This window comes from Emydura macquarii, unplaced genomic scaffold, assembly GCF_026122565.2.
Source record: "Emydura macquarii macquarii isolate MOO-44397 ecotype Brisbane River unplaced genomic scaffold, CSIRO-AGI_Emac_v2 contig_554, whole genome shotgun sequence".
NCBI classification, from domain to species: domain Eukaryota; kingdom Metazoa; phylum Chordata; order Testudines; family Chelidae; genus Emydura; species Emydura macquarii.
The window spans coordinates 4,556,708-4,569,057 of record NW_027130691.1 but is presented as its reverse complement, the minus strand read 5'-3'; the positions used below and the strand labels follow the sequence as shown (position 1 = coordinate 4,569,057).

The 12,350-nt window shown below is 41.7% G+C and overlaps 1 protein-coding gene across 5 annotated transcripts in view; it reads right to left on the bottom strand.

Moving 5' to 3' along the window:
- The window catches only part of HECTD4 (HECT domain E3 ubiquitin protein ligase 4), a 102,837-nt gene extending 91,325 nt beyond the window's left edge, over positions 1-11,512 (bottom strand). For 4 of the 5 annotated variants that reach the window (XM_067539499.1, XM_067539501.1, XM_067539500.1 and 1 more), the window contains exon 1: positions 11,146-11,512. In XM_067539499.1, the coding sequence (XP_067395600.1) occupies positions 11,146-11,307 (162 nt within the window). In that variant the 5' untranslated portion in view covers positions 11,308-11,512. The remainder of the gene's footprint in view (positions 1-11,145) is intronic. The other variant, XM_067539503.1, reaches the window with a different exon arrangement.
- Between the last annotated feature and the right edge of the window lie 838 nt (positions 11,513-12,350).

The following is a 12,350-nucleotide window of genomic DNA, read 5'->3' as shown; positions in this document are numbered from 1 at the left end:
CATTTTGTACTTAAAAAGAACTATCCCTTTCTATGCCTGAGAGCCATTGAGGAGCCAGGTCTTGAGATGTAGCAAGGAGAGGTTGAGGTGAGTTATTGTGCTCAATTCTTGCAATAGATTGCAGAGGCCCTGGATCGCTGACACTCCCTTGTCACCACCAATGGATATGAGCAAAGCAGCACCTCACTAATCCTGGAACATCAGGCTCCACAAGACGTCCGATCAGAACACAAAAGGCTTAAAGCCACTTAAGCCAGGAAGTGACCTGGGTGCGCTGTCCGAGCAACTGTGCAGATTCCCTGCTGCTACTGCACGGGACTGTTTCTACTTGCCTCCTGCAATCCACATCCAATCCTGTACCTGATTCCTGCTCTGCTCCTGTCTCTTACCTTCCTCCTGCACTATGCCTCATCCTTGCATCTTCTCTGGTCATGCCCTTACGTCTCACTCCCCACCCTCAGCTACCAAGCCTGGCTCTGACCCCCAGCTCTGGCTTGACCAATGGCTCTGGTATCTGGCAGCTGACTCCTGTTCTGACCCCCACTTCAGTTCCCCGACCTGGATGCCTGCTCCATCCGCTAGTCCTAACTTCTGTTTTGACCATTAGGTCAGACCTCCTACATTCCGGTTCCTAACTTGATGCATCATGCAGAGTCTGATCTTGTGGATTTTCCCTTTCCTAGCATTTGGTTTTAGATGATGCAGTATCTCTCAGTTTCCTCAGACATACAAAATGTTGCACTGCCTAGTGTACAGAAAAGATTATATTCCAAGAAAGTGAACTGTAGCAAGACTGAACCCCTATAATTCTGCAGACAGCTGTGCATTGTGTGTGCATATAACTATATGTGGATACATTATTTCTGGTGTAGTGCAAAATCACCACCAAATTTTCTTACAGTCTGTGCTGAAACTGACTCACTAGATTCTATCAGTGATACTGGTGGGACTTACATGTCTGTATTAAGAGGAGATTAAACCAATTTTAAGTGTGCAAGAATTCCAGGTACCTCAAGAACAATACAATTTAAGAAACCTTCAATTAGTACCTCTAGGATAAAATAAGGAAAATAGAAATAGTTGAAAACATATCTATTCAAATTACCACAGGGAGTTAACTGCTTTCTTAGGTGCCTTATCACTAGATTTGTCAATTTCCTTGCCTTTAAAAGAGATTACAGAAAATGATAAACCATAGCAAGGAAGGTTAGTTTCCCAAATATATCAAAGAGTATATTAAACAAGATGAGTTGGGGGTGGGTGGGAGGGAATTGCTACAAAGGAATCTATTCATATAGCCAGAAGAGAGGTTCTGCATGTAATACTATGAACAATTTCTAGTAATTAAATCAAGAATGAACTGTCAGTGTAATAAGCATTAATACATTCTGCTCACATACATGTTTAGAAATATTTCTAAGTACCAAAGATCTAGAGTAAGACAATTGTAACATCTCAAACTTTATAAAGAAAAACCCGTATTGTGAACTGATTAAGACGTTTTCAAAGTGCTCTAGTGAGGCAAGACTCTATCAGTGCTAATTATAACATTAAAGTCCACTGCTTATAGCATGTATTTTCTCTTTTTTTAGAATCTGTTAAGCCATATCACTTCTAGCAGTGATTCCATGCAACTTCATAAGCCAAGTATCTGGTCAATACCTGGATATGAAACACAGAGTTGTATAGGAAGCAACCATTTAGCAGATAGCACTGTTTGCGCCAAGTCAGCACAACACCAATACTTAAGTACAAAAATAAGGTCCACCACGCTGCCAGAGATGTCGTCTTTTGGATGAAAACAAAACAGACCCTCTTCAACTTGTGTTCATTAAAGATCTCATGGCATTTTTTCCCCCTAAAAGAGTAGAGATGTTAGTTTTCTTTCAACTTTATTTATATTTTCAATTTCTGTATTGGAAGACTGGAGTTTAGACTTTCACATCTTATTTAACACATTGTTAAACACCACTTGGCACTAGCCAAATACTTCCCATTAAGAAGAATTTTTGTTAATGCTGTTGCATATAAGCAGCCATCAAGACCATTCACTATCATCATTCTAAAATGGTTCCTTGTAGACAGCCCAATAATGTAACTCTTCCAATTTAGTGCATCCCAATTAATAGCATGTTCTGTACATACTTTAAGAATTTCAGGCTGAAGAAATTAGTTTTACTGACCTATTTGGCCAAAAACGGAAGTGAGCAAAGAATTTGTTAGCAAATAATATTATGGATTTTAAAAACAAGTGTTAATTTTAAAAATTATATTACATTTTAATTACTAGCAAAAAATCTGGCTATATATGTATTGTACACCTAGATGACAGGTATTATAAACAGAATTGATAAGCAGTGAGACTGTTAGGAAGAGTGTCCTCTTCTACAGAGCTATAATACAGGGGAGAGTTTTTGAAACTTCTAGATAGGGCTCACTTATTTCTCTATATAATCAGTTTAACAATAGACATCTTACTACTACACATTAAACCAAAACCTTGCACTTACATAGCACAATTCCTTGAGAATTGCAATGCATTTCACCAACATTTTCTGCATTAAATAAGTATTACTCCCATTTTACAGATGAGGGAGCTGAAGCACACAGAAGCAGAGTCAAAAAAAGAACCCACTTTCTTGACTTCCAGCCCCATCCCATAACCAAAAGGTCATTCTTCTCCTCCCCAGAACATGTATGTTCATATATATATATATATATATATATATAGACAATTGCTTTCTTAGGTGGTCATTTATTCTTTAAGCAAAGAGCTAGTACAAAAAAGTGAATTCCAAGTTTCCAAATTGTTCTTTGATAGAAATATCAGAATTTCTTAGATTAACACATTCTTGCAAAGTAAAATGTATAGCAAGAGTATATCAGAATTTAAACTGTTCCAAAAAGCTATATTGTGCACAAAGTCTCTACTCTCAGCCTGCTGTATGGTGTCACTGTGCTAGGATTTAGCAATTCTGCTTAATATAATTTCTGAAGAGACACTAGGAATCACTGTAAAGCCTTCAAGAGCAGTAAGCCATAAATCCCATGAACACTATAGAATCAGCTCAGTATACCATTTACTCTGAGCATATGCCAAGCTCAGATATGAGAAGTATTTAAAGGATATGTTCTTAAAATCTGCTCTCAGCATAGATGAGAAGAAAAACACCAGTTCAATCAGAGGTTGTGACACACAGACCCACTGATGGTTCACTATTCTGTGTCAGTTACTCGTCAGGCCTGACATACTCACTATACTAGACATACTGTGCCACCACACTTATTTAAAAAGTGACATGTAATATACCATTTGCAATCTAATAATATTGATAAGTAATATCACTGTGAAACGTTTCACCTACAGTGTTATTACAAATTACAGATACTCTCTGATGTAATTACTAGGACAGTGTTGCTCAACCTTTTAAGTAGCAAGTACCCCCTAACTTCCAAAAATTTTAATAAGTACCCCAACACTCAATTTTCCACTCTAAGAAATACAATCTTTCCCCCCTTTACTGCTGGATGACTGTACTTCTTGTAAAGCAGGAGAGTTCTGCAGTGCTGTGTGGTTGTGGCAGATCACAAAACCCCCTGCTGTTTCTCCCCTCCTTCCTCCTCCCCATCCTCCATATAGGAGCAAATGTCAACGCCAGCCAATCACTAAGGCCTGATGGCAGCATCACATGGTGTTCTCCTCACACAGGTGGGAACTTGTGAGGTATGAGCAGGCACAAGTGGCCCACCAGAGTGGATAGCAGCACGCCCCTTGGCGGTCCCTAGGGGGGTGTGGGCTTAGGGCAAATCACACTGTGTGGGCCGCCTGCCTCCCAGCTGGGAGCTAGGACCGGGCGGGAAGCAGGCGGCTGCCACCAGGCTTCCCCAGAAGTCGGTGGCTGCCACTTGCCTCCCTTCACTGGGTTTTTCGCCGCGTACCACCTGCCTGTGTCTCACGTACCCACAGGGGTACACATACCACAGGTTGAGAAACTATGTACTAGGGGACTGAACCGACAAAGGATCAAGTAATTGCCTCCCGGTGTTCCAGAGGGTCTTGAGTTTTCTGATCTCTTCTGGAAAATGGCTGAATTGGTCCAATAGTTTGGTCTAGAAGACAATTCAGTTAAATTGAGCTAGAAATCCTCCAAAAGGAGAGGAAAAATCCTCTCTGATATTTCCATATGTGGATCATTGTTATTTCATAATTAAGCTCTTCAAATACCTGGTGAATTAGCATTCCAAAACTTTAAAATAAGTACATGTCCAGATCACATACCTGCTTTACTAAAGAAACAGAAGGACTTTGCTCTGCTACACAGTTATTTTGAAAAATTGGCATAAAAACTCTTTTAAACTGACTATTTAGAGAAATATGGTCAGTCACATCTTAAAATTAGTTTTAGGTTCTGTAAAAATCAAGCAAAAAAGAATAGACATGGAACTGAAATCATTAGACAAGTCTGATGCTGCAACCTTGCTGTAGTTTTTCAACATCACATTCAGTGTAACAATGAGATTTAAAATTATTTTACATAGAGATTCTCTTAAAATAAATGCTCACAACTCAAACTGTGAGCCTGATTCTCCCACCTTCAATCATACTAAGCAATACTTTACTCTGCAAATAATCCCAGTGAATCCACTTCAAAGGGAATACTCCTGGAGTAAGGTAATACTCAGCTTGAATAAGAGAGAAACATTTTAGACCTTTATTAGTAAACACACTGCCCTGACTTTTCTTTCAAACAGTTAACCTATATATCTGTGTAGCTAAATTCCTCCTCCGCCTCCCATACACACATTTAAGTAAGAATTTATATGTATTGTGGCCTCTCTAAAAAGCATTACTTGAGTGATTTTTTTGGTTATAAATAATGTGTTCATTGTTATTTGCAAACTAACAGAAATTCTATATTCTTCTTCTTAGATCAATATTATTGTGTATGGAAAATGTAACTAATATTGCTTTTACATTTACTATATCTATACAATTATGTAATATTTGGCATTTATGTTTCAAATTTTGAAAATATATATAGTTAAAAAACTATTACATAATACTTTTGCCGTATTCCATTGCTCTTAACACAAAAGTCTTTCAGCTACTGTAACAAAATACATAACAGGATGTACCTTCAATTTATAATCAGAGTTCTGGGATTGCTCTAGTTTTTTTAACTATGTCAAATAATTGTAATAACCTCTCCTCCTTAAAATCTGATTCATATTATACAGTATATAGAAGCATGATTAACAGCTCAGCTAAAAGCATGACCCTTGTTTCCCTTGTGGAAGCACTATAAGTTTAATCACTCACTTTGAAATATGCCATAAGAGAAATAAGAAAAAATAATTAAAACATATGCATACAATCTAATATTCGAATCATCCTTAATATATGTTCACAGTATATGTTCCTTCACAGTATATGAAAAGAATTCACAAATATCAGTCAAAAGGTAATCTAGTTTTTGTTCCTGCACAACTTTTGTGAACAATCCTACTATCTCTCAGCACAGTTTTAAAATACATACAAATATTAATAAAAGAAAAATATATGTGCGAGGTTTTAATCTATTTTAATATTAAAATATTGGTTTGGCTTATTTATAATTTATATATTTGGATTCAAGTTTCTGAAGGGGGGAAAATCCAGACCCTCATCCTGCAACCACTTCAGCGTATATGGTTTACTGCAGTAAGTAGTCTCATTGAAGTTGGTGATAAGCAATATGCTTGGTAATAGAGGTTTGCAGAGTCAATCCCCCCAAATATGTTCTCCAATATTTTCTACATGAGGTAGCTAGATTATGATTTAAAATTAAATTTTGCAGGCTGCCGATCTATAATTTAGACTAGTACCTTTGAGAGTTTTTGTTTTTGTTTTTTTTTTAAATGTGACTGAAATCTGAATAAAGATAGCTGGTGAAACAAAACATTTAACAGTAGCATCCACAGTGTAGATCAAGTCAGACAATGTTGGTGGGACAGGCCAAGATTGCAGGATCACTTTCATAAGCAGGGCCCCCATATGGGGGGGTGGGGGAGGGGAAGGGTACACTTTACCAGGGCCCGGCCCAGGTTGCAACCCCCACTACCATGAGGAAAACAATTTTCATGGCTCATGAGATTGTATGTATGGGATGAGGGATTATGGTATGTGTGTGGGAGGAGGCCCGGGTTACAAGTTTATACTGGGCCCAAAAAATTTTTGCTTGAGCCCTGTTCATAAGAATGAACAAACAACGAACAGGCTGAAAAATCCATTCACAAAGCAAGTGGGTAATTTGCCCTAGTCAGTGAGAGTATTGTCAACTTCTGTAGAATTTAAGCTTTCACTTTTTAAATGATTACATTTATAGCCCCTAAGGTGACAAAGATAACCTTCCAAATGTGAGCCAAGTAGCAAATTGATCCAGTGTCATCTTTCTGGGCAGCAGTTCTACTTTCAAGAATCATGATCATTTCAGACTGATGCTGCTTGGGAAAGCTCTGAGCACCAGAGAGAGAGATTCTGGAGTATTTACAATGGAAGGAGGACCTAAAAAGCAAGAGCTGGGGTAGGAGTAGAAAGGGACAATATCACAGTGATAAGCACAGTATAAATGCCTAGATAGTAGTAGAGAACCATTCCGTTTCTGCAGCCAGGGAGAGAAGAGAATTTATAAACACACCAGCTAAGCCAGAAGACATTGTGAAAGAGAGCACCCCAAGAAAGTTCCCGGGGCAGCACCCTACTATAAATCCCAGCACTGAATTTAGGGTGTTCAGTTTCTCACCACAAAATTGTCCCTAGACCTTGATAGTGGGGATCCCGCCCTTGTCTTTTGTATCTATTCACTGAAAAAAGCTTCCTTAATGCAGAGTTAAGGTTGCCTGGTGCTATCCTGTGTCCTTCCAGAACATTCAGTTCAGCAAAACTCAAATCTCTGAAAACCAGGAAATACAGAGTCACACTACACACCAATAAAACCTTATCTTTGCCATCTATGGAGCTGACTATCACTACGAATTATCTGTATGCATGCCAGCTGCATGCCCTGTGTTAAGTGCAGCTGTACTGAATGGTTGGAGAAGCGTGGCAGAGCTGTGGCAATCTGGGAAGGCCCTGAGCACACCAATGTGTATCAACCTTAACTATAGCAGAGCTGACACTCTCTTATAATATCAAGAGTTAGTCCACCAACTAGTAAGCATATGGAATTTTTTCAAGTCCAAGTAGTAGATATAAAAGTATATGTGGCTACCTTACACTTATCAAGGAATAGTCTTCTTTCTGGGGACATGCAGCTGTGGCTCCTCCAGTGACATTTAACCCAAGACAAATGGCAAATCCCAGATGGATCAAACCTAAATTAACTAAAACAACCCACGACAGATCCCAATGTGAATGATTCAAGCATTGACCACAACTTACGGCTACTGCAACATAGCACAGAAAATCTGAGCAGTAGCTTTGCTATCACCACTCTCCCTCACACATACACCTCCACCCACACCCATCAAATAAATGTCTGTGAAAAGCACCACTAGTCCAGCGACCTACCCCACTGACTCTATTCATATCACAGAAGGGCACAGGTTACTAGATTCTCATCACAGGAGGACAGAGACATTGCCCAGGTGGCTGGCTGCAGATGTAGCAGTTGCATTTCCAACTTCAAGTACAGGAACTGGGTCGTTAGGATGTCTATATGACTGCTGTTTTTCTTAGGCAGATATGTAAAGTTTAAAATATATAAGAATTAAGATAGCAGTGGGACCACTGGTGCTTTTATTTTACTTAGTCCTGTGACTAACATGAAAGAAACTAGACTTTTCTCACCCTTACTTTGAAACATTTCCACTGGATAAATAAGTACCATTTAACATTAACTGAACCTGCCGCTTGTTAATGCTAGAATTGCTGGCCTTCTACATATAAGTCACTGACTGGTTTAAATCCAACTTGCATGGCACAGAGCAAAAAATTACCACTATTTGATATGCTACATGAAAAAACATTGTAAAATCATCACTTGTTCACTGGGGCTTTGACTAAGACTAAACATTTCCACTGGCACCCTTGTCTCAGAAAAGCAAAGGACTGACTGTACCTCAAAACTCTCAACCCTATACAGCAGGGTTGAGGAACATTAGTGGGGAAGCTTGCACTATAGCTAAATGTGGTATATATTCTGTTGGTAGAGGACTTTATTGTCAAAACTGATCATTGCAGCAGCTTTTACAAGCATTACATTCACTTTTTTTGTGATTCACTTTTCATTGAAAATATAAAATTTTAATAGTGCATATATTTATTTTGCATGCATACAGATATGCAAGTTTAAAAGACTGCCTATTTGTTGAAATATTTAAGTTTGGAAATTAATCTTTAAAGGATACTGCAAGAACACATTTTCTCCTTGTGAGTGTAAAGATTTCATAACCTTCCATTTAAAAACCCAACAAAACCTTACAGGAGTGGGAAGGTCAGGTTTAAACTTTAAATATCCTGTTTGTCATCAATTTCTCATTAGTGTTATGTCAACATATTTTTGTCATGTCAACACAGTTTTCTTGTTTTTCTTCTATTTGTTTTAAAAGAGAATGAGACTTTAAATCACTACAAAATAAACACACAGAAGAAACTAAAGTAGCTTTTTTGGACATTACTCTCTCTCTCATGGGAAATGCAGAAAGATTACTAGAATAAGGGACATCCATTCATTTATATAATTGCTTTAGATGTAAAGACTACATACCAAACAAGTTCCTGTCCAGAGTTGAGTGCCCTTGCCAAGTTTAGAAGCATAAAGAAAGGTTATTAATCAAAGCAGCAACAACGTATCTTTCCTGTCCCCAGTCACCTCTCACAATAGATGAGTATTTGGACAGTTAATATTTATTTATTACGTATCAAATCAGATTAGCAATAGCTCTATCTAGTGGATGAATATATAGCCATGTGTCAAAATATTTTCAATGTATTCACTACTGGAACAAATCCAGTAGTTTACCAGCGAAAGATAAAAGTTATATATAAAATGCACAATAGAAGTTGTTTGCAAAGTACTGAACATTTATAGCAGTCACTTAAGATCTTAAGTGATTTAAAATCTGCACACCCCAAATGCCAGAAGCATTTAAATCTGCACACTCTACTAAAAACATCAGCTTTTTAAAACTCCAGTTTTTAAAAATAAAGGTATCTTTTTAATTTTAGGGTCTTCTACTATTTTCAGTGTCACAAAATATTGGAGTTTCAATGCCCCCCAATTCACGATTACAAATCCACACAGCAAAGGTAGCATAGCAGACAATTATTTGTAAGGTTTCATGCTGAAAGCATACATAGCACTCACACTCTACAGCCTTCCCATTTCAAATGGATTTGTTTTGTTTTGTTTTGAAACTACACCCACACCATGCTATTGATACTCATGAATAGCCCCTTACACAAGTGTACTAAACCACAGGATAGCCTTAAACTTCATTCCCCGCTCCGTCCCCCCACTAATAATTTAGGGCAGGTTATTTAGTTTTAGAGAAAAATAAGGCTCCAATACTAAGGACCTTCATGTCAAGTTTCATTTTGGAGCAAGTTTCTGATCTAGTTTGTAAAATCCTGAAAAGAAGAGTGTATTAAAGAAAAAAAATTAGGGAATCCTTTACAACTGTATGAGAGAACAAGCACGCTAGAGATGTAGGCATGCCCATGCCATTCTACTACAATAATTAGATGATTTGGTCATTACTGCTTGCACGAGTATATGGTGAGGTTTAAATCAATTTCTGAATACGTTTCATTGAAAGTCAAAGTGGATTCTGATCAGAAGAGAGTAGTCATTGCATTTAGATAGAAATATAAAAAAGCAAACAGGAGATGTCACCCACTATAAAAGTCTCTCCAGATTTGTGTGATTTTTGCCAATATCCATTTCATGACAACTAGTCAATGCTACCTAAACCCATCTCCAATGTCACCTCAGAAAGAAAAGAGTCAGAGTCAGCCAAAAAAAAAAAAAAAAATCTTCCTTTTTAGATAAAGCTGGAGGAAGTTTTCATGAACAGCAGATTTAGTTCCCTGTCACCAGAATTTAGCAGTGATTTTGTCAGAACTGCAGGCTTCTGCGTCTGCTGTTGCTTGTGGGTTCTTGGCAACACCAGGGTTTGCAGCTAAGGCCTCACTAAAGGGGTTGTGGCCTAAATAAAAGCCTTTGACCTAACACAGCACACAGATGAAACTCCTGCTGAACCATCCCCACTTAGAAAACACAACTCTGCTTCTCTGACAAAGACCCTGTGACATTGCAAGCCACACTGCCAGCAGAGAGGATGGGGTGGTAAAGGGAGGAAGAGAAGAGAGACAGAAAAAGAAGCAATTTACCAAATAGATACAATCTACACTCAGCCATAGGAAACCCCACTAAAAAAAATTAGATACATACTTTACATAATACACAAATACACACAGCTGCACAATTTGCTTTCAGAGCTACCAACATTTGGGGGAGGGGGAGAAGCTGAAAAACCGAGCTGTTCCCCTTGCCTTTTAATAACAATCATTACAACAGCCTAGATGCTGCACTTAGCCACTCAAGTATCCTAGATACTTTACAACAAGACAAATAGATTTAATTACTAAGCATACAAAAATAACTATTAAAATCATGGTAAAACCAAAAATAAAAATCAATACATCAAAGGCTGTTCGAGAATACAAAGATTTTTTTTAAACCCTATGATTCAAAACAGGGGGATTTTGCTCCAATCCTTCACCCTCCATCTTCATTCCCTCTCCACACCCCCCCCCACACACACACACACTTCACCACCGTCACCATTAGCTAGGGGCTGATTGGCTCAGGATATTACTTAGATCTCTGGTTTTAGTAACCCCCAAATCATCTATCACCCTCTTGCATCCACCATTCTTCATCCCAGCCACCCCAAACCTCCATCCTCCCTGTGTCATCCTTCTTCCCCCCCCCGGCTCCTTATCACCACCCTCCTCACACTGATTGATTCCCACCACCTCCCCCCTAGCCCCAACCCCAACCCGGCCTCCTTCTCCGCTTCATCCTCACCTTCGCCACCCCCCACCCTGCCCCCCGGAGCAGCTCCCCCTCCCCCGGCAGGGGGGTGTGGTGGGACACTCACCTCCAGCTCGGTGTCCCCGGGCTCGGCCCCCCCGATGATCTCGCTGGGCAGCTCGGCCAGGTCGGTGACCCGGATCAGCCCGTCGTGCAGGAAGATGGTCTCCTCCTTCACCGAGAGCCACTGGGCCGAGTCCGCCGCCGCGGCGGCCGCCGGGGACCCCATGGGGCTGGCAGCGGGCGACCCTGGGGGCAGAGGAGAGGCGGGCCCCGCTACCCCCCCATGGCGGGGGGAGAGAGGCAGGGAGAGGGTCCCCCCGCGGCCGGGAGCCGCGCGCCCTGGGAGCGAGGAGCTGAGCGCCTGAGGTCCCTCAAGGGGGGCCGGGAGAGGTTGGCGGGGGCCTGGGGCGCAGCGTCCAGCTCCTGTCCTGCTCCCCGCCTCACACACACAGGTGACAGCACAACGCCATGTTGGGGGCTGCGGCGGGCCCGGCATGCACCGCGCCGGGAACAATACACCTCCCAGCGCGAGGCCCCGCCCCGCCGCCCGCCCGCCGGCTCCTCCTCCCGCCTTCAGCGCGGGCGCCGCCGCTGTGGGGGCTCGAGCTCGGGCTGTGTGGTGAGGCGCGAGGTACCCTGCTGGTTCCCGTCTTCCTCCCGCTTGGCCACAGACCCCCACCCCCTCAGCCCGGCCGGGCTCCCTCCTGCTCTGTCCCGTCGGGGCTCCTCGCCTGCCCCCCTCCGTCCCCCCTGCACCCGGGCGTTTCCCGCCCCTCTCCGCTCCCCGCCCCAGGACTCCCTACCTGCGCCAGCCTGTTGCCCCCCCCCAGGACTCCCTGAGCCCTACAAGTCTGGGTCCCGTTCGGGGCCCCACATGGGAGGGAAAGGGGTACACTTTACCTGGGCCTGGCGGGCCTGGCCCAGGCCGCAACCCCCAATACGGGGTGGGGGGGTGTTAAAAGTTTGTGCTGGGTCCTGGTCCCATGTCATTCTCCCCAGGCAGCTCTGTGACTGCTTCTAATCTAGCCTGAGCTCCCTACCTCTCTGTCCCCTTCTTCCCATAGCCTCCCTCGAGCACCTCATTACAGGACTCTCAGGGCCTGTCACCTGGGTCAGGGTCCTTGCCACGCACTCGTGCAGAGACCCACCCGCCCGTTTCTCTATTCCATTGGTTCAGATTTTGGTTCCTTCCTGTGCAATCTCCACGCCAAAGGGCACCTTCCAAAGCTCTGGCCCTCTTAACATACATGTAAAAACACGAGACTAAAG